This window comes from Botryllus schlosseri, chromosome 16, assembly GCF_051294905.1.
Source record: "Botryllus schlosseri isolate E-star chromosome 16, Bs_hap1, whole genome shotgun sequence".
NCBI classification, from domain to species: domain Eukaryota; kingdom Metazoa; phylum Chordata; class Ascidiacea; order Stolidobranchia; family Styelidae; genus Botryllus; species Botryllus schlosseri.
In genome coordinates, this window is record NC_137251.1 from 694,476 (window position 1) to 718,039 (window position 23,564).

Genomic DNA, 23,564 nt, shown 5'->3' on the forward strand with positions numbered 1-23,564 from the left:
AAATATCTGTTGAAAAAGGGGAAATATGATCATTGCAATATTCAATCCCATCTAAGATCTATCAGCTATCAGTCTATCACAATACATACAAATTGCATGCTGCATAAAGTCAGTATTAATTTCTTGGACATTGCGAATGGATCAGATGAGTTTATAAATTTTCAAAATGCAACGGCAGCACGCAGCAGTCTACATGTAAAAAAGATGCTCCATAGAAAATTAACCACAAAGTTTTCAAGATGGGTTCATCTAAAAATAATATTATAGTTGACAAAAATTTAACTTTTGAAGTACATTGACAATTTTAGTGAAAAACCACAGGGAGGCTATTTTTATAACATCTCTATAGAAGTACAGTATCTGAATGGGCCCTTGTTTGTCACAGAACACTGCAATATACATCAGAAAACAATTGGAACTACTTTTAAATTGATGTATGCTATGCCACAACCGCAATAACGTTTAGCTGTAACACTAACACATTTCAATATCTTCAAATAACGGGATATGGACTAATGTAATAAATAGTGTTGGTAGGAAACTCAGAACTGAAACAAGGGCATAAAATAGCTTCCGAATTAGTCAACAAACAGAGCTTGGTATAGTGTTATTATTAATGAAAAACATAATCCCCATTTCATGCCCGATTGATATCAAATTTGAACTGCTAAACGGGGCATAGTATAACTTTATTACAAATTTTGTAAATAAGAAATATTGGATGTCGTAATATTACCTACGAATTTGATTAGAAAAAGCGAAAAATGATTGCAAAATTGAAGAAACAACCGAAATCATGTAACGCATTACATCTTTCAACGAACAGAATTAATCGTAGTTCTCAATTTGCCATATATTCGTGATGTGTTTTAGATATATCAAAACGAGGTCCCATCCCATTTGAATCCAGCTAAAAACGGGCACCATTTTTGAGCCATCAATTTCAGTCCAGTAAACAGCCACTTCTGATATAGGAACTTTCAAATGCTCGGCAATATATAGAAGCTCGACATCAAAAGCCCATCTTTCGACATGCAGATTCAAAAATGTCGCAAACATCGCTTTACGATTTAGCAGTTTAAATCCACATTGAGTATCGTTAACAGTACGAACACACAAAAGCCACACCAAAAAATGAAAACCTTTCATCAAAATAGTGCGAAAAAGAGACCGATTCGCGATCGAATCTTTTTCCAAATGTGCCCGAGAACCAACTACAATCGCCATTTCATTCTCCGCTTTTTCCAACTTTTCCATTTCAGCCTCAAGCTTGCATATATCCGAGAATCTAGTGGCAGCATCGGCGTCAGCCATCAACAAATATTTGCCTCTCGAGCTGAACATCCCTAACTTGACAGCCCCACCTTTGCCTTTGTTCTTTTTCAGAGTTAACACTCTGATTTTTTCACTTCCATATTCCTTTGTATACTTCTGAGCCACTTCAGATGTTTTATCTTTGCTACCATCATCAACCACGATAATTTCGTACGTATATGATTTCTGACTGATGCATCTTTTCTCAAGGAATCCAATCGTTTCGTCAAGCATACCTGGTAAGCGATTTTCTTCGTTGTACGATGGTACGATGATGCTGAGATCCACATTTCCGTTCACACTCATAAATGGAAACGCCGATGTAAAGGCTTCACTTTGAGGGTCGTAATATGATTTCTCTGATTCAAAACGTTCGATACTTGGGCGAGCCATCGTGCCCTTAATGCTTTTACACAGTCAAAAATTTAGCTACGAGAGGGTAAACAACAGTGAACACAAGCTCCAATCCGGATCAGACTGTTGTGGTTTATTTATGAAGAAATAGCTATCCGTGGCAATTTGATACGCATGATTAATCTTATGCGCGATGAATCAGATTATAAATAACTAACCTACGAAGGTTGGTTATTTATAATCAGATGGGTGGTCATTACCATCATCACCATTTCAATAAAATTTTCATCAAATTAATACACCACAAGATTGCGATAGAATGAAAAGATAGGAAGGTGCCGAAACGAATTGGAGATACGAGACAGTGAACAGTGATGAGCGGATAGTGCTTTTCGAGACTCCGAGTCCCTCCGGAAACTTTAGTGTCTGAGGAAAACTCCCTCCGACTCCGAAGAGCTCAATCCCAGACTCCGAGATACTCCGATGAATCTCGTCAAGTATCCGAAACAGTGGCAAGCATGGTACATGGTACACATGGTACATATGATAATATGGTTGGCCTCATAGTATTGTTTACTCTCCAGTCCCCAATTGCAGTGCAGATGGCTGATTTTTATGCACTTGGCAATCATTTTGGCATGTTATCCGTCATATTACAACTTTACAAGGTGTCAACTGTCTGTGTTTTGGTTTGTAACAGTGTTGGGATCAAGTCACTACCTTCGAGTCACGAGTCATTTCGAGTCATTACACATTTTGACTCGAGTCAAGTCAAGTCAATCGATTTTCAAAGGTGACTCGAGTCAAGTCAAGTCACTCGATTTTTAGAGGTGACTCGAGTCAAGTCGAGTCAAGTCAAGTCAAGTCACGAGTCAAGTCACAATTCAAGTCAAGTTGCCTTTTCGAAGTATGAGGCATGATAACGTCATTGCATTTTGCTAGCTGTCTAAAATACAGATTGAGTGGTCATTGATGTTGAACCGATGAACGAATATAGAGTTAAATATACACGTAAGAAAGCGCTCTATCGCTCACATATACGTAGATCAGCTAAACCTAAGTTTACAGTTACCAGCCAAGATAGAGAATATATACGAATTGATAAGATGCAATACATTACACACTTACAAATCGATACGATATAATTCGAGCCTGCGCCAATGGTCGAGGACTATATAAACTATATTCGAATTCAGTTTCAAGAAAACAAGAGGTTTGGTTAAGATAAAAACAGAGAAGAGAAATTACTTTACAATACTAGTTTACGACAACGTGATCTGTAAGCTTCGATCACTTCGTTTGCGTTCAATTAATTTGTGAGAGAACAATGGCGGCTCAGTCAAACGCACGATCATTAAATGATTGGTCGCTCAGACGGGTTATGCCAGCGTTTCGCGAACAATCCGAACATATGCAAGATACAGTTATTTTGATCGACAACGATTACTTGATGACTTGAAATTGACTCGTGGATTTTGCTCCGAGTCACGAGTCAATCCACATTTCTGATCGGCCGAGTCAAGTCAAGTCAAGTCATTTTAGCAAAGTGACTCGAGTCAAGTCAAGTCATACAAAAAAGGTGACTCGAGTCTGACTCGAGTCAAGTCATGACTCGAGTCATCCCAACACTGGTTTGTAATCATAATCAATAGTATATTCTGGTCAGAGCTATCCAAAGATGTCGGAGACAAAAGTTACAATACTCCTAAATTCTCCGAAAAATTATCTGTAGGAAACTCCGGCTCCGCTCCGACTGTCACAAAATCGGCAAAACTCCGCTCCGAATCCACTCCGACTCCGCTCCGATGCTCATCAATGATAGTGAAGTATGAGAGAGGGAGAGAGAGAGAGGGTACGAAACAGAGAGTCAGAAAATTAAAATCATTACTGGCATTAGAAATGAAATATGACAATGTGATAGATTATAGATTACTAGATAGATCAGGGTTACCATATTTTAGTGGAATAAATTCCGGACACTCTTTAGCGCCCACTAGCAGATTTCAAAATGAGCTTGACACATTGTCTGTCACTATGACGTCATACTGACAAATATTTGCCTATCGACCAAAGGTGGTTACGATCCCGATCACGAGCCGCAATAATGTTACTAGGTCAGTGCATTTACGTGGTTGTGTGTTGTAACCAGGACCGAAACGACATTTTTTCAACCCCCTCCCTTCCAAATTAACACTGATCTTGAGCCCACCATAGGGTAATCGATGCCACTTCTGGGGTTTACTATTAGGGTTACCATATTTTGGAGTCGGGAAATTGGACACGTTGACCTAATCAGAAAAGTTTAAATAGCTGGTTCTTGGTACAGAACTTGAATATAGCTTTAGTAGTTAGGTAAATGTGCGGAACTCGCGCATGCACCCTATTTACTTAAACAAACAAAGATTATCAATATAATAAACAATGAAAGAATTAGCCCATTCTCAGTTTTGCAGCAATACTCGAGGGGAATTCCCTTCTGACTGCGCGGCAATAAAAAAAGGGGGATTAATGCTAGAGAGAAAACGAACAAAGAATCTCGATTGACCTTTGTACTTTGGTCGGACACGAAACTTGGGATTTATTATAATGCATTGTAATTTTACTGTATTTTCCACGATCCACAGCTGACTTCGGTCGTACACGACGGAGCTTGATAATAGTTGCCTGCCTGACCCGTTGTTCCGTGGTCCAATTTCGTGTCTTGGGGAGCAATAGCCCGTCAAACTGGTTGACTTGTCGTTCCGCGGTTGATTCAATTTCGTGTACGGTGGCTCATAGGAATAATTGCCGGTCGTGACGTCGATATAGTTTTCTTCTGATCCATGAGATCCTGGTGCGTGTTTTAGGTGTCCATACGTTCGGTTGTGTAAGGTGACGCTTGTGGTCTGTCTCATACTGTTGTACTTGAACCCGCTTGCTTTGTTGTCCACCCATACAGTAACGAGAAATGATCTGTTATTAATATAAATATGTGTGTCATTTCGAGTCATACCGAGAATCAGAATGAATGTCGTAGTAGAAATTAGTATTAGGCGACCCGACATAGATTAACTTAAATAAAGTAACATTTAGAATATAATAAGTAATTAAAGAAATAGCTCATTCTCAATTTGACTCGCATCAACGTGTTAATTCCCGATATTACGTACCTACTAATTGGTACAAGCAACAACTACTGTTCCACACCTTTACCGCTTTCTAGCGTCTTAGGACAGACAGCCCCAACCAAACAATGTATTTATGATGGGTTCTTTTACTGCTTCACGTCTGGTCAAGCGTAATCAGGCCGGTGTCTGTAAATGATATACAATTTACCGCGGCATATTATTTTTGTATGCTGTACATGATGTATAACTTGAATCGATCAGTTGGCGAACTAATGCTTTACCCGTATGTACGATCGATCGCGAGCTCACCACGCACTTGTCGTTCGAGAGCGACTAATTTCGCTATAGACAATCGGTTGTGTTCGCGTGTACCGTAACATATCCTCAACAGTTGTTATACCAACACCTCCAAGCATATTTACAGTATCATACTAAGGATATATTGCTTCGGCAGCCACGCATTGTCGTTCGAATTCGACTAATTTCGCTGCAGACAATCAGTTGTGCTCACGTGTGCCGTAACATATCCTCAACACATGTTATGCCAACAACGCCGAGCATATTTGCAGCATCATACTACGGGTATATTGAATCGGCGAAGTGTTACCGTCAGAGAATTGCTGCGTCACACCTTCGAGCCTCGCATTTCCCGTTCGAACTCGGTAACTGCGAGTACGATGTCAGATTCAATTGTACACTGTACAGTGACGAATCGGGGTAGCTCGCTTCATCGGGGATCAGTGGACTGACCTTATTTGGTTGAAACGCGCTCGGTGGTGCAATAATGGGAATGGATTGTGACAGATCATACGTGATGCGATCTATAGCCTGCTTTCGGTGAGTTGTAAAGATGAGTGGGAGATTTCGAAATCGGAATCCACTGCGACTATAGGGTTGCAAAATCAAAGTCCAAAAAATCCGACTGGCACGTAAAGTCCTGGTATTTCCATGTATTAGGCTGGTAAAATGTAACATAAATCCAACTCTCAAAGACACTTGGCCGCATCCAGTCCGGGTTTAACCAAAAGTGATGAAATCTGCGCCGGGTCCGGAAACGAATCGTGACCGCCCCCGTCCAGACAAAAACAGTTCTGCTGTAAGGGGAGTGTCGTTGTACATTCATTTGCGTACAGCGAGACTTTGTATCGAATCATTGGCGGACTTCTGTTTGTCTGTACAGGTGTTATTAGTGTAATTATATTTGCCACCACAAGGAGCACATTGGCAAAATCACACAACGATAACAACTTTACCCACCAACAACTCTCATGACTTGTCGTTGGTACGCTTCCAATTTCGATGTGGTGCGATATACGCGAATCAGCTGTGACCAATCGAGCGTGACACAATCGATGTCAGTCATCAATCCGCCTGTTTGGAAAAACTCGCGTTTTCGGGTTGACAGCAACACAATGCGATCCAGTTGATGTCACCATCGACCCTCCTATTTTAATAGGTTTACCATACGGCCTCATTCAAAGGAGCATATGTCCTCCTTTTCCCAGATATGTCACCCCTTCGCCCAAATATACTCTCTTTCTGTCAATTTGTCCTCCTTGTTAGCTTAACATATCCAAAAAACACCACGAGTAACGCAAAATGTGGGCCTAGATTACAAAAGTCGGGTATGTAGCCAAATCGAAAAAATGACGCTATGATGGCATTGTGCAGGCTATTACGTGGATACGGGGGCCTGTGTAAACATGTGAATAGTAAAAGCGCCCCAAACTACCGTTACAGGAAAAAGATCGAGCGCACTCGACCATGTCGGGGTATACCCACCTTAGTACAGCGAAATGATCCAATGTCGTAGCTAGAATAGCCTGGGTGGTGGTACATCATTCTCACAAGATGCACTTTGGAATGCGTGTGAAATCGGTATCGCCCGTTACTCGACCTAAGCAAGTCGCCACTGCAATCCCTCTCTGTGTATACACAACGTACTAGGTACTGCAGATCCAGACGAAACTACGCATTCTAGCGAGGTTATCGAGATAGCTGGAGTGATTTACAACACATGCTAAATTTACTTCAAATGGAAGGACAAAATATATAGCTTTTGAAGTACTCAAGTAGAAGTAGTTTTAAAGAAATGTCGGTATCGTGAAATCGCTTTCTATCCTAATTATAAAGAGTAGGCCCCCATAAGATTGTCGAGCCAAAATGCAGTTTCGAAGCGACCCGATAATTTGTAAGTCTTATTTATGGGTTGCACGGTGTGTTAATTGATTAGAGAGAAGCAGACACGGCAGTGCCTGTATAACGAGGCTGTTCTGAAATCCACATTGTCTTCGTTATTATCGGGGAGATATGGCTTTACAGTGACATTGAGGTAGTTAAAATATATTGGTTAAACACGATTTATTCCTCATATATGGGGAGCAACGGGTGAATAATGTATCGATTCAGCAATTCGGCCCGCCAAGTACTTCATTTTCTTATATCCGGCCCGCCGACCGAAGAAGTTGCCCGCCCCCTTGTATAACACATATGTAAATGGTACAATAGCGACAGCTAACGGTTGTTAATCATCCATAAATATACAGCTAACCGGTAATACAGCCCTCAAGGACAAACTAGGAATGTGTGAGTCGCCTCGATTGACCCATGAGGCAAGTTTAGACACGAAAGTATTTTGAGGTGTGATATAATCCCAGTAATTGTACTGTATTTTTCCACGCACACGTACCACAATCGAAAACGGGGTTCGTCCGTCTGATTCCCAGCGTTTGCCTCGAAGTAAAGTATCGGGTATAAGTGACCATGGATCTACGCCAAGTCTGTCCACCCCTTTTGAGTAGATATTTGGAAAGACCGGCTCGTGATCACCTCCATACAAGGCCTAATAGTTCTGCGTACAGCAAAACTTTGTAGCGACCTATGCGCGGGCTGTGCATGTGTTGTTAGTGCAATCGTGTTTATCCCCACAGGAACGTAATCATTTGAGGATGAATAAAATCTTACCCACAACGATACCAACTTTAAAGCCCTCAACGACTCCAACGGTATGTATTTATGTAGATTTGATATTTTTATGAAAAAGCTAATCGACCACAAGATACTGTTACGTACCATCTCTTTCGGTAGGGTTTGTTAGTATTGTAAAATGATGATCGGGAGCTACGGTCTTTTACACTAGGTCTAAAAGGGTAGGGGTATTCGTTAGTGATACACCCGTCTGACGGTGGGGTATTCGACAAAATCACTCTGTTTTTACTACGGAAACCATGATCACACTTACGGGCTCTCATCACTTCTCGTACGAATGCTTGTAATTTCGGTGTGATGTACTCAACACAGCTGTGATCACTCGAGTGTGACGCGATCGAAGTCGGTCCTATCAGCTGTCCGAGGAAACTCGTATACTCAGTAAGAGAGAGAGAGAGAGAGAGAGAGTCTTTATTTTCATCCAACCAAAATACATAACACACGGTAGTGATGGTGGTACAGAAAATATGCTTGCACAGTATTCGGTATTAGATAGGAATGATCGATAAGACCGTGAAGGTCATCTAGTCTGATCACACCAGCATCAAACGGGAACACTTGACTCTAAACAGTCTGGCTGTAAAGGTTGACGGCAATGCGATATATTTGATGTCCCCATCGATTCTCATACTAGTGGGGTTGGCGTACGTCCTCCTTCTCCAGGAAGATATCCTCTCATAAATGTACTCCTTTTTGTGAATTTATCTTCCGTTTTAGCTTAAAATATCCAAAAAGACCGTAAATAACGCGAAATAGGGATCTACGAGAGGCGGGTAGGGTCATCTGTATAATCAGGTTTAGCACCACAAGAAGTATATTAGTAGTTTATGATTGAACACAATCTTATCCATCAAACAACAAACAAATTAAATCCATTCAAAAGTCACTTGACAAAATTTATCAACCCCCGTATATTAATCGATGTAGTCAACTGGTTTGTGTTGTCTAATTTACTTTCTGCACCCACTTCACTGCTCCACACCAGGTGTAAACTCGGGTAAACACATTTATTTAGGCGTAGCACGCAGTGGGGTCCTTATGGATCACGTTTAACACTTGTGTTGATGGGCACCCCAGAAGCCTACATATAGGCGGTCATGTGACGTTGAGGGAATAACGAAATGACACGTTAGCGCCTGTGTTTTCACAGATCATCGGCTTACCTATGAGTAAAAAAGCGACGCTTATCGTATAGAAGGTGCGGTAAACGATCGGTTACGGTCCGGACTGAGATGTGGCAAACGCGTATTGCGTTGAACGCATCAAATTTGTCCCCCTGTCTATATTTATGACCACACTCGATGATAACAAAAATTCTAAGGCATGACAGAACATACGAACGAATATCGGCGCTAACAAGAGAACGATCAGTCAATGTTCAACTTGGCAGTGACTTTCCGCTTTAGTAAGTTTACCATAAACCATGAGCTCGTGCAAATAGTCCAGGCGTCAATTTCTATATTCTACACATGAGCGAGTGATCACTATTACGACGTTTGAAATTGGCACTACAAACAGTGAGATAGACTGACGCTAACAAAGGTCTTGGAGGGTCAAGAACCACGACTGAGCAGATTGGGAGTACCCGACTATATTGATCAGTCCGGGGCGTCTCTAAACTGTATTGTCTAACCACAGAGCCGTAATATAGACAACGCGGTAATACTGTATACTTCAAGGGTAGGCAAAAGTATATCTGTTCGACAGCAGATCGACGCAAATCGCACGCAAAATTAATATACGATCGACACCAACATGGTATACCATTTTACACACAGCGGATTGATTACGCAGGTGGTGATCAGGTTTTGATCGATTTTTAATGGGGTCGGGCACAGGATAAAGTGGTTTGAGATTTAAATTGAATTTGCTTCACTGAAATACACAAAACAATACCCCGTTTTTAGGTATGTTGTGGACTTGGATTGAGTAATGGTGTTAAAAGACGCTACTGATTCGAGTACTCGGTACTTGTGCTATATACCCAAGTCGTTGTAACTTACTCCTCAACCGTTTCAGGTGAAATTACTTACTCTTTGCACGTTTGACTTTAAAAGCAGAAAGTAGTTTTGCAATGAGTTTACCTCACTTTTACAAAGGTATAAATCAGACCTACATCAAAATTCTACATTTGAATAACAGAAATATGCGAAAACAGCAGGATTGACCCTACCCGCCTCTCGTAGATCCCTATTTCGCGTTATTTACGGTCTTTTTGGATATTTTAAGCTAAAACGGAAGATAAATTCACAAAAAGGAGTACATTTATGAGAGGATATCTTCCTGGAGAAGGAGGACGTACGCCAACCCCACTAGTATGAGAATCGATGGGGACATCAAATATATCGCATTGCCGTCAACCTTTACAGCCAGACTGTTTAAAGTCAAGTGTTCCCGTTTGATGCTGGTGTGATCAGACTAGATGACCTTCACGGTCTTATCGATCATTCCTATCTAATACCGAATACTGTGCAAGCATATTTTCTGTACCACCATCACTACCGTGTGTTATGTATTTTGGTTGGATGAAAATAAAGACTCTCTCTCTCTCTCTCTCTCTCTCTTACTGAGTATACGAGTTTCCTCGGACAGCTGATAGGACCGACTTCGATCGCGTCACACTCGAGTGATCACAGCTGTGTTGAGTACATCACACCGAAATTACAAGCATTCGTACGAGAAGTGATGAGAGCCCGTAAGTGTGATCATGGTTTCCGTAGTAAAAACAGAGTGATTTTGTCGAATACCCCACCGTCAGACGGGTGTATCACTAACGAATACCCCTACCCTTTTAGACCTAGTGTAAAAGACCGTAGCTCCCGATCATCATTTTACAATACTAACAAACCCTACCGAAAGAGATGGTACGTAACAGTATCTTGTGGTCGATTAGCTTTTTCATAAAAATATCAAATCTACATAAATACATACCGTTGGAGTCGTTGAGGGCTTTAAAGTTGGTATCGTTGTGGGTAAGATTTTATTCATCCTCAAATGATTACGTTCCTGTGGGGATAAACACGATTGCACTAACAACACATGCACAGCCCGCGCATAGGTCGCTACAAAGTTTTGCTGTACGCAGAACTATTAGGCCTTGTATGGAGGTGATCACGAGCCGGTCTTTCCAAATATCTACTCAAAAGGGGTGGACAGACTTGGCGTAGATCCATGGTCACTTATACCCGATACTTTACTTCGAGGCAAACGCTGGGAATCAGACGGACGAACCCCGTTTTCGATTGTGGTACGTGTGCGTGGAAAAATACAGTACAATTACTGGGATTATATCACACCTCAAAATACTTTCGTGTCTAAACTTGCCTCATGGGTCAATCGAGGCGACTCACACATTCCTAGTTTGTCCTTGAGGGCTGTATTACCGGTTAGCTGTATATTTATGGATGATTAACAACCGTTAGCTGTCGCTATTGTACCATTTACATATGTGTTATACAAGGGGGCGGGCAACTTCTTCGGTCGGCGGGCCGGATATAAGAAAATGAAGTACTTGGCGGGCCGAATTGCTGAATCGATACATTATTCACCCGTTGCTCCCCATATATGAGGAATAAATCGTGTTTAACCAATATATTTTAACTACCTCAATGTCACTGCAAAGCCATATCTCCCCGATAATAACGAAGACAATGTGGATTTCAGAACAGCCTCGTTATACAGGCACTGCCGTGTCTGCTTCTCTCTAATCAATTAACACACCGTGCAACCCATAAATAAGACTTACAAATTATCGGGTCGCTTCGAAACTGCATTTTGGCTCGACAATCTTATGGGGGCCTACTCTTTATAATTAGGATAGAAAGCGATTTCACGATACCGACATTTCTTTAAAACTACTTCTACTTGAGTACTTCAAAAGCTATATATTTTGTCCTTCCATTTGAAGTAAATTTAGCATGTGTTGTAAATCACTCCAGCTATCTCGATAACCTCGCTAGAATGCGTAGTTTCGTCTGAATCTGCAGTACCTAGTACGTTGTGTATACACAGAGAGGGATTGCAGTGGCGACTTGCTTCAGTCGAGTAACGGGCGATGTCGATTTCACACGCATTCCAAAGTGCATCTTGTGAGAATGATGTACCACCACCCAGGCTATTCTAGCTACGACATTGGATCATTTCGCTGTACTAAGGTGGGTATACCCCGACATGGTCGAGTGCGCTCGATCTTTTTCCTGTAACGGTAGTTTGGGGCGCTTTTACTATTCACATGTTTACACAGGCCCCCGTATCCACGTAATAGCCTGCACAATGCCATCATAGCGTCATTTTTTCGATTTGGCTACATACCCGACTTTTGTAATCTAGGCCCACATTTTGCGTTACTCGTGGTGTTTTTTGGATATGTTAAGCTAACAAGGAGGACAAATTGACAGAAAGAGAGTATATTTGGGCGAAGGGGTGACATATCTGGGAAAAGGAGGACATATGCTCCTTTGAATGAGGCCGTATGGTAAACCTATTAAAATAGGAGGGTCGATGGTGACATCAACTGGATCGCATTGTGTTGCTCTCAACCCGAAAACGCGAGTTTTTCCAAACAGGCGGATTGATGACTGACATCGATTGTGTCACGCTCGATTGGTCACAGCTGATTCGCGTATATCGCACCACATCGAAATTGGAAGCGTACCAACGACAAGTCATGAGAGTTGTTGGCGGGTAAAGTTGTTATCGTTGTGTGATTTTGCCAATGTGCTCCTTGTGGTGGCAAATATAATTACACTAATAACACCTGTACAGACAAACAGAAGTCCGCCAATGATTCGATACAAAGTCTCGCTATACGCAAATGAATGTACAACGACACTCCCCTTACAGCAGAACTGTTTTTGTCTGGACGGGGGCGGTCACGATTCGTTTCCGGACCCGGCGCAGATTTCATCACTTTTGGTTAAACCCGGACTGGATGCGGCCAAGTGTCTTTGAGAGTTGGATTTATGTTACATTTTACCAGCCTAATACATGGAAATACCAGGACTTTACGTGCCAGTCGGATTTTTTGGACTTTGATTTTGCAACCCTATAGTCGCAGTGGATTCCGATTTCGAAATCTCCCACTCATCTTTACAACTCACCGAAAGCAGGCTATAGATCGCATCACGTATGATCTGTCACAATTCATTCCCATTATTGCACCACCGAGCGCGTTTCAACCAAATAAGGTCAGTCCACTGATCCCCGATGAAGCGAGCTACCCCGATTCGTCACTGTACAGTGTACAATTGAATCTGACATCGTACTCGCAGTTACCGAGTTCGAACGGGAAATGCGAGGCTCGAAGGTGTGACGCAGCAATTCTCTGACGGTAACACTTCGCCGATTCAATATACCCGTAGTATGATGCTGCAAATATGCTCGGCGTTGTTGGCATAACATGTGTTGAGGATATGTTACGGCACACGTGAGCACAACTGATTGTCTGCAGCGAAATTAGTCGAATTCGAACGACAATGCGTGGCTGCCGAAGCAATATATCCTTAGTATGATACTGTAAATATGCTTGGAGGTGTTGGTATAACAACTGTTGAGGATATGTTACGGTACACGCGAACACAACCGATTGTCTATAGCGAAATTAGTCGCTCTCGAACGACAAGTGCGTGGTGAGCTCGCGATCGATCGTACATACGGGTAAAGCATTAGTTCGCCAACTGATCGATTCAAGTTGTACATCATGTACAGCATACAAAAATAATATGCCGCGGTAAATTGTATATCATTTACAGACACCGGCCTGATTACGCTTGACCAGACGTGAAGCAGTAAAAGAACCCATCATAAATACATTGTTTGGTTGGGGCTGTCTGTCCTAAGACGCTAGAAAGCGGTAAAGGTGTGGAACAGTAGTTGTTGCTTGTACCAATTAGTAGGTACGTAATATCGGGAATTAACACGTTGATGCGAGTCAAATTGAGAATGAGCTATTTCTTTAATTACTTATTATATTCTAAATGTTACTTTATTTAAGTTAATCTATGTCGGGTCGCCTAATACTAATTTCTACTACGACATTCATTCTGATTCTCGGTATGACTCGAAATGACACACATATTTATATTAATAACAGATCATTTCTCGTTACTGTATGGGTGGACAACAAAGCAAGCGGTTTCAAGTACAACAGTATGAGACAGACCACAAGCGTCACCTTACACAACCGAACGTATGGACACCTAAAACACGCACCAGGATCTCATGGATCAGAAGAAAACTATATCGACGTCACGACCGGCAATTATTCCTATGAGCCACCGTACACGAAATTGAATCAACCGCGGAACGACAAGTCAACCAGTTTGACGGGCTATTGCTCCCCAAGACACGAAATTGGACCACGGAACAACGGGTCAGGCAGGCAACTATTATCAAGCTCCGTCGTGTACGACCGAAGTCAGCTGTGGATCGTGGAAAATACAGTAAAATTACAATGCATTATAATAAATCCCAAGTTTCGTGTCCGACCAGAGTACAAAGGTCAATCGAGATTCTTTGTTCGTTTTCTCTCTAGCATTAATCCCCCTTTTTTTATTGCCGCGCAGTCAGAAGGGAATTCCCCTCGAGTATTGCTGCAAAACTGAGAATGAGCTAATTCTTTCATTGTTTATTATATTGATAATCTTTGTTTGTTTAAGTAAATAGGGTGCATGCGCGAGTTCCGCACATTTACCTAACTACTAGCTTTCAATACAATATAGGCCTACATTGTATTGAAAGCTATATTCAGAAAAGTTTGTTGATCAAGACTGAAAACATCTGATTTCGCTATTTTTGCTGTAAAACTTGGTGAGTTGACTAAAAGAGAAGGACATCACTTTCATTCGACTCCCGTTTTACACACTTTTTAGTCAAATTTGCGGTGTTGACTAAAAAATAGTCGTCACTTTCGATCGAGCCACGAATTTCCCGCTTAAACGTCCGCTTTTGCTGTTTAACGTCATTTATGCCCATTGCCCATTTTCACTCGAATCTGTCCATTATTTTAGCTGTAAAAGCTGTGAACGAGGACGACTTGCCGAAAAGGAGGACATTTGGTAACCCTATTTCCTATATACATCTTATTTCTATAAGCATCTAGTCCAGCGGTTCCCAACCTTTTTGGTGCCGTGACCCTTTTATAACATTTGACAAGTTGCGGTGACCCCAAGGATAAAATTAGTTGAGTTGATCCTCCTTCCAGTGTTGGGATGACTCGAGTCATGACTTGACTCGAGTCATGACTTGACTCGAGTCATGACTTGACTCGAGTCACCTTTTTCGTATGACTTGACTTGACTCGAGTCACTTTGCTAAAATGACTTGACTTGACTTGACTCGGCGTATCAGAAATGTGGATTGACTCGTGACTCGGAGCAAAATTCACGAGTCAATTTCAAGTCATCAAGTAGTCGGTGTCGATCGAAATCACTGCATCTTGCATATGTTCGAACTGTTCGCCAAACGCAGGTGCAACCCGTGAGAGCGACCAATCATTCAGTGATCGTGCGTTTTACTGAGCCTTACTTGTTCTCTCACAAATAAATTGACCGCAAACGAAGTGATCGAAGCTTACAGCTTACGTTGTCGTAAACTAGTATAGTAAAGAAAATTCTGTTCCCTGTTTGTACCTTAACCAAACCTATTGTTTTATTGAAACTGAATTCAAATATAGTTTATAGTCATCGATCATTGGCCCAGGTTCGAATTGTATCATATCCATTTATATTATAAATGCGTAATGTATTACATCTTATCCATTCGTATCTATTCTCTATCTGGGCTGGTAACTATAAGCAGAGGTTTAGCAGTCCTACTTATATGTGAGCGATAAAGTGCCTTAATGAGTATATATTTAACTTTATATTCGTTCATCGGTTCAAAATCAATGACCACTCAACCTGTTTTTCAGACAGCTACCAAAATGCAATGACTTAATCATGCCTCATACTTCGAAAAGGCAACTTGACTTGAATTGTGACTTGACTCGTGACTTGACTTGACTTGACTCGACTTGACTCGAGTCACCTCCAAAAATCGAGTGACTTGACTTGACTCGAGTCACCTTTGAAAATCGATTGACTTGACTTGACTCGAGTCAAAATGTGCAATGACTCGAAATGACTCGTGACTCGAAGGTAGTGACTTGATCCCAACACTGCCTCCTTCACTGCACTTTTGGAGCTAACTAGTAGGCTACTAGGCTGTATATTAAATTTTACTTCTAAATAAATAAACAACACAACAAATCAACTTATCAACACAACAATTTGTTCAGTGAGGAGGCTGTGCTTGCTTCTTTTTAGCCAGATCTGAAATCCTTGGAGCAGTCTTTGCAAGAGCACAACGCAGATCATCTTCTGCATCCAGTCTGCTCCTGTATTTAGATTTGATAACCAACAAGCTTGAAAAGCCTGTTTCACAAAGGTATGTTGTTGGAAAAGGAAGAATCAGGCGCAATGCGATCTCAGACAGAACGGGATATGACTGCAAACTCTTGATCCAAAATTTGGTAACTGACAATGAAGAAAAATCAGTTTTTGCTGCATCACTGCATCACAACAGTGATTTTAACGTATGTGCCACGAGAGGTCCGCTGGTGAGCTGTGACTTGAAGTGTGGTAACTGCGTAAACGGCGTACGGAACCAAGATTCAACAGTCAACACGGTTCATGTTCGCACTAGACCTGGAAATGACTAAATGACTATAACTCGAGAGATAACGTAAGCCTAACTGGAAAGGTCAACGACTTCGGACAGATACGCAATTGTTATCTCATAGACTGGGCCTGTCATATTGAATCTAAAACATCATTCTAAAGAACTAAGAATAGCAGCCTCGGAAATTCGGTCAGCTGTTCATGACCAATCATTATTATGAAGCTGCAAGGGCTTTCACTGACGTGGGATCGAGCGCATCAACACCTGAACCAATCCGGCATTTTAACGGTAATTTTGTAAGTACGTGCAAAAACGATACTCACATTCGACATCGGAGTACTCAGACTCAGTCTCAATATCACTTGGCAAATCCGTTACAATGGAAACCTCGGCCAGACTAGAATAAAAACTGCGAGAACACAAACAGCCGCTGTGACCGGTGTTGATAATATGTGTCATTCACTTGACGTCACAATGCACATTCTGCCTTTTCTGTAAACATGCCAATATTGGAACTTTCAGTCAAAATAACGGCAATTTCCGATTGAGTTGAAACACGGAAAGTCGGTAATTTCGTCATGAAAAAAAATTCTGAACATGATTCCGCAAAGTTGTCATGAAGATGCAGTTGACCTTTAAGAGTTAACTTTCTAAATTTCCAAACTAATGAAATTCTAAACTTTTCAGAAGGCCTCAGGTGACCCCAGGCAAATTGTCAGGCGACCCCAGTTGGGGTCGCGACCCACAGGTTGGGAACCGCTGATCTAGTCGTTAAATTTGTGAATGAAATGTCTATAATATTGGTTCTTTCATATATTACTTCAAAAAAATTTTGATCCTCTCTCCGCCAACATGATCATAGCGGTAGAGTTGGTGCGGATGATGACTTCGAAAATGCAGAGAACGTAATTATACATCGTGAAGTCACGTCATGCCACACGGATAAGACTATTTATGAGCCTGAATGTCATTCCGCACCAGTATGTTGCATATTCGGCTGTTTTCAACCTTTTATGGTCGCGACTTTATTTCTAATTTGAAAATATTATGTGGCCCAGCTCAAAATTTGATAAGCTCATTACTGGAAAACGGTCAGCACCTTTGCCCTGACTTACTCACGGCCTATTTCAGAAGCTGAGTACGTTCCAACAGAGAGAGAGAGAGTCTTTATTCTTCATCAAACCAAAATACAGAACACACGGCAGTGGTGGTGGTGCAGAAAATATGCATGCACAGTATTCGGTATTAGATAGGAATGATCGATAAGACCGTGAGGGTCATCTAGTCTGATCACACCAGCATCGAACAGGTACACTTGACTCTAAACAGTCTGGCTGTAAAAAAGTTACAGTAGTTAAAAAAATAAAATAGAAGAAAAATTAAACGATGGTAGCAAATGATCAATGAAGCAATGTATACAACCAAATACTCCAACATATTCGCGAACCCCAGAATAGAAGCAAACGACCCCCAGGTCTAGAGCCACTGTCTTTATTAAAGCATCTAAATGACCTTAACCGACTCTAGACTAGGAGAATACTGTTCTCCTATAATGGCGATTACAATTACACTTATTATAATAAATGGTTAATATTATTTATTATATTTTTGATCGTATGTTTTGCAAGGGTGATGGAACATATATTAAAATCAATGAATGTGATGCGAAATCGAGCGCAGCGCGAAGAAAATTTTCTAGTGGCATAAATCCGCCCAAAATAATATATCGTTTACGCAAATTTACGAAAAAAAATTGATCCTATTTCAAGGGTTCAAAATTCCGAACATTTGGGCAAATTTTAGAATTTCCTCCCGGACGCAGCAGTTTCAACGGTGAAATTCCGGACGTATGGCAACCCTAGGATAAATACGCAAGTCCCGTCGTTACGCTCCGGCAAGCAGTTACACTTGTTTCTGAGCAATCTAAAAGCAGCATAATTGGTGGTGTTATAACTTAATTGCGACCCGAGGGCTGAAATGTACAGTATTTTAACGAAGTCTGGCCCTATGAAGAATTCCAGTGGTTACAATATGTATTATGGTAAAAATAATTGAAAATATTTGTAGTACAACGAGAGGTACTTCCCTACATTCTTGGGTAAAAAGTGCATGTCCTTACTAAGAAGCTTGCCAAAGACGTTCAACAGCAGCAGTGGTTGGCTGACAACACTCAAGTAGTGCGTACACTGCTGGTGCTGGTGACACACCATGTTGCTTCATTCTGACAATGTTGTCTACATCACAATTTTTCATCATGCGCTTCTTAATGTAAGAATGATGCAATGCCCGAGAAGTCTTTCTTCAGTTAGGATATTGCGGTACGTTGACCATAACACCTTGTCTACCTATTTGTTTTATTTGACCGTTTATGATTCACAATGAGCAGACAATTAGCCGTTTACAATGGTAGGCCTATAAAATAGGCTACAAGCTGTAAAATGTCAAATGATACTTTCACCGACAGTGCAAAAACTACGATACAAACGAAATGCAGACGTCAAAAAATTTTGACTTAATGTAAAATTTTGACAAATTTTTACCTAACGCCACAATTTTTAAAAAAAATTGACAAATTTTGACATGTCAAAAAAAAACGCCCTACTGATCAGACTTCACTATCACATATCTCTCCAAAGCTATTATGCGGTGGAAGATCAGCTATTAGGTCACATTTCTAGTCCATGATGATAAAACACGAACCGTTGATGATTCGTGACTGATAATTGCGATTGAGACTTGGGCCCAACATTTCGTAGAATTACTCGAAATAGGATTATAAAATACAAATGACTCGAGTTTAGACGTTAAAATCACAGAAGGACTTGTGACTCGGAACGGCGTGACTAATTAGTACGACCACTTATGTAACAAACTATTAAACTATCATAGGAAATAGTAGCCTATAATATATCAAAATTTCGTTACTTGCGTTACGTAGCGTATATAGCTATCTAATGAAGTCAACATGGAATCTATTGGCATTCAGTTACCCCCGTTATATACAGCTAGTTATACATCCTGGGTGATCTTTGGTCTCTTCGTTCATATTATTATCGCCGGTGGCGAGTAAGGTAGTGGTAGGCCTACGCTATAACCAGAGGTCTGTGGACCCCTCCTGGTACGAAGCACCACATTAGGTGCGATGAGATGCATTGTGGAATTATAGGCTTATATGCTATGTAGAACTTGAAATTATGTTGCAAACAGAGGTGGTCAAAGTAGTTAAGAAAGCTACTCAAGTAGAAGTAGCTACGGAAAAATCTACTCAAGTACGAGTAGTAGAAGTACTTCTTCCATAAACCGCCTAAAACTACTTGAAGTAGAAGTAGAATTGACTTTGAATCAACTCAAGTAAGTAAGCAGTTTTGAAAACAGTCTTAATTCGTTCGCATGGACTGTCAAAAGCTGCAAATCGAGCTATGCGGAAGGTGCAGCGAGTTTGATTCGTATTGAGGTGTCCCAAGAGATATCAATTTTCGACAGCATAAGCATTCTTTCGCATCATGGGATGCAAATTATAGTATTGATTTGAAAATGCGACACTCTAACCCAGTGGTTCCTAACGTTGGCGGTCTAGGGGGCGAAAATGACGAAGGGGCGACAGGGGGCGAAAATGGACAAAGGGGGCGAAAATAGCGAAGGGGGCGATGACGCGTCAAATCGGCTGACCTTTTTTATAGTCAACCCACGGAAATTTAGTTACAAAAGTGTCAAATTAGACATCGAGCCGAAAATTTCACCTTTTTTTGATAGTCAACCCGCCGGTGATTACAGTTTGAATGCCCAATTTTCGGTACACAAAATTTGGGGGACGATGATCGGTGTTGAGCTTGAAAAGGGGGCGATGGGTCGAAAAAGGTTGGGAACCACTGCTCTAACCCTTTATTTACTAGAAGACCCCGATTTAGAGAATATCATGGCATGGCGTCCTACCCCCTAAGGCCCCAAGTTTAGGCGAAGACCAATACGGAGAAGTTGTATTGGATACGGTTTCAACACTTTGCGCGATTAGTATACGTTAAAAACAAATATTGTGGATCGTAAAAGTTATATTTAGTGTAGCTTTACGTCCAAATATTTGTTCACCTTCTACAAATTAAAGTGCATTATTTGTGTCGATGTGGTCCGCAAGCCGCGTTTAAAACAGTTTGTGAACCATTTTTGTGATAAATATTGAACAGTGTTCCATTGTGTGTGCCTGCTAGTTGGAATTTATTCCAATTCCCATAATATTAATCCAATTATGGTTTACGGACGTAAATCGGGAAATGCAGCAATGCAGCCAAAATCGATGTTTTTATCAGCAACCAATTGTCGCAATGCGAGCTACTCAATGCTAAGTAAAACACATCGTGTCGTGCTGGCGGTAAGGATAATTACTAATTGGCCGCGGGCGTTTGTCTGCCTTTCGTGTTCCAGCATTTTCGCGCCGTGCAGTGTTGCCAACTCCGGATGGAAGAAAATCGCTAAAACTGGTGTAAAAAATAGCTAGATGTCGCTACATACTGACCAAAAACTACACATTACACATAGGTTTAATTGTCCATAGGCTCCTGAATGACTGGCGCCGAATGTCTTGGTAACCTGAACCTTACAAGACAAATACCATCCCGCAGAGAAAAATTATATGGCAATGAAGAAATACCAATTTGAAATCGTGTGTACTTTTAGTTTAGTACGTTTGGGCGATTCTATATTTTTTGATATAGCAGACAGGAGGTGACGAAATAACATCATGTAACGAAGTCATACCATCGGGTACGCCCGCCCGAATATGTTTAATTATTATTTACGGGCTCTACAGTTTCGAAGACACCTCACTAAGCTATACCGGTAAATAAGAGTAGAGAGGACAAGAAATTTGTTGCAATATATATGCAATTCCCGATCTCATTGACCGATTTATCATGAATTATCTAAAATTTTCGCGCATGGCGCTGGCTCACGAAACGGTACCACTCTAACTTCGTGGTAGAAGTGAACAACGTGATGGGGGACGGTTTATCACCTAATGGAAGCCCATGACTCAAGATTTTTGGGGGCGTGACGAAGTGCTGTTTCGTTCCTGTCAACGGGTATACACCGGAGATGTTTAGCTATTATGGAGGGTTCCTACCTTTTCAAACACATCTCACTCAGCTCTACCGGTAAATCAGATAACGTGAGCAGAGAGAGGGTAAAAATTAATAGCAATATATATGCAATTCCCGATCATATTGACCGATTCAGTCATGAATTATAGAAATTTATTCGCGCGGTTAGCGGAGAACAGCTGACACACTAAACGGACACCCAACGTAGATGACATGTAGCGGTAAACAGCGTACAGCCTGAGGGGGGTCTGGGCGTGAATCCCCCCCAGAAGTTAGGTTTGTCACCCTATGGGGGGGCCCAATACCTACGTTTTTTTGGGGGGGGCTAATGAAGTGATGTTACGGCCCTGGTCATTGTTATGTTCATTGCGTTGCGGCGGTGCCATTGATGAAGCAATGCCGATTTTCAGGCTTTGAAGTCTGTTTCGAGGTGCATGGTTCCATTGTCCTGGCGAGATTTTATTTTGTATTTTCGAAATCACTGCGACACTAGCTTTCGATCATGGCCAATTATATTAAATATCAGCACTCAGGTCGCCCGATGTACCACTGACAATTATGCTACTTTTAGATTACTCAGCAAGAAGAGACACTGTTTGCCCATGCGTAACCGCCAGGAGTGGCGTATCTACTATCTATCCGTAGGTTAGAAATTTATACTTATATATCATCGGAGTCCGCACTCTGGTGACCGGTATAGCCAATGCAATCGTCGACCAGAACTGATCTTTGTTGGTTATTTTGGGTAAAAAAGCGCTAAATAATCGCTAAATACTTTTGCAAAAATCACTAGAATTATCGCTAGGCGCTAGATCCATATTTTTTGGCGCTAAACCGGATGAAAAATCGCTAGATCTAGCGCGAAAATCGCTAAATTGGCAACACTGGCGTCGTGTTACTGCTCAGTCCAGCGACGAATGCCGATCGCGCGGCAATCAATGACTTAATAACGCAATCATCTCAGCGGGAGAACGCGTCGCGTGGACAGACGAATCTCGCTAATTGGACGAGGCCCCCCGTAACACTAATAATACGACTTGTTGAATTGCAACTGAATATTAGCGTCAGAATGATCATTTCAAAAGGACGGGGTTTGGCGTTTCAAAAGGAGGGGGTTTCGACACCCTCCTGGCTACGCGTATGCCGCCACCCCCCCCCCTCTCATTCAAAAATAAAAGTCGGCGCCTATGAGCCCAACAATACAGAAAATCATCGAAGAGAACATTTGTTGGAAATATTTTAATATTTTGCACCTAACTACGCTTGGAGTTTACCGAACAGGCATACTTACATGCATAAATTATATTTGCGAAGGCATCTAGCTTTTCATAAACTTCAAGATATAGCGTAATTTATAAGAGAATTGTGTAGTAGATTTAAAATATTTTCACATTTTTGACCAAAAATTTCAACCATATTTTCAAGATTTATTTGTCACATATCTCACAATCCTGACGTGTTGCATGAAAAAATAATCGCAGATTTGAAATCAGCGACCTCAAATTAGTGTAATTAAGTATTCAAAGTCAAAACCAAATTTTGTGTTATATTTATGCCTTGTAGCGCAAATTCAGCTCTGTGATTTAGAAAGTGAGCCCATATGCTTATTTCTTATCTCCGCAACAAATACAATTCGGAAATCGGTTAATCATTTCCGTGTATTTGATAAACGGTCGATGATACCCGATGAGGAGCCTAAACTAACACTTGCCCGTCACTAAGATAAGTTTGGCATGCAGAGTTTTGTTTTCTCAACGCTTGCTCATTCTTTATACCTTGCCACGTCATTTCAAAATTGTCACCTTTAGCTAATGAGTTTCCTGGTTTCATACCCAGCAAACACAGTACAGACCAAAGATGTAGAAAAGCCGAGCCGATATAGTAGATATTAGATCTCGGCAGGTCGTAGAAAGGGGGATTTTGTGTCGACTCAATTCAACGTCTTTTCCATGTCCTTCAATAATGTAAATATTATGCAGATGCTACAGCCTTTAAACATGGTGAGTAGAATGTAGATCCTACGTTAGAAGAAGAAGATCCTGATATAATA

General features: G+C 41.2%; 1 protein-coding gene across 1 annotated transcript; it reads right to left on the reverse strand.

The window, feature by feature from the left end:
- Positions 1–5: 5 nt before the first annotated feature.
- Positions 6–1,792, reverse strand: LOC145458436 (dolichyl-phosphate beta-glucosyltransferase-like). The gene has a single exon (XM_080336803.1). The coding sequence runs from the start codon at positions 1,705–1,707 to the stop codon at positions 829–831; it is 879 nt and encodes a 292-aa protein (XP_080192929.1). The 5' UTR covers positions 1,708–1,792; the 3' UTR covers positions 6–828.
- Between the last annotated feature and the right edge of the window lie 21,772 nt (positions 1,793–23,564).

Bases quoted from the DNA above. Each gene is read 5' to 3' on its own strand.
- LOC145458436 (XM_080336803.1), bottom strand. From the start codon at position 1,707: ATGGCTCGCCCAAGTATCGAACGTTTTGAATCAGAGAAATCATATTAC.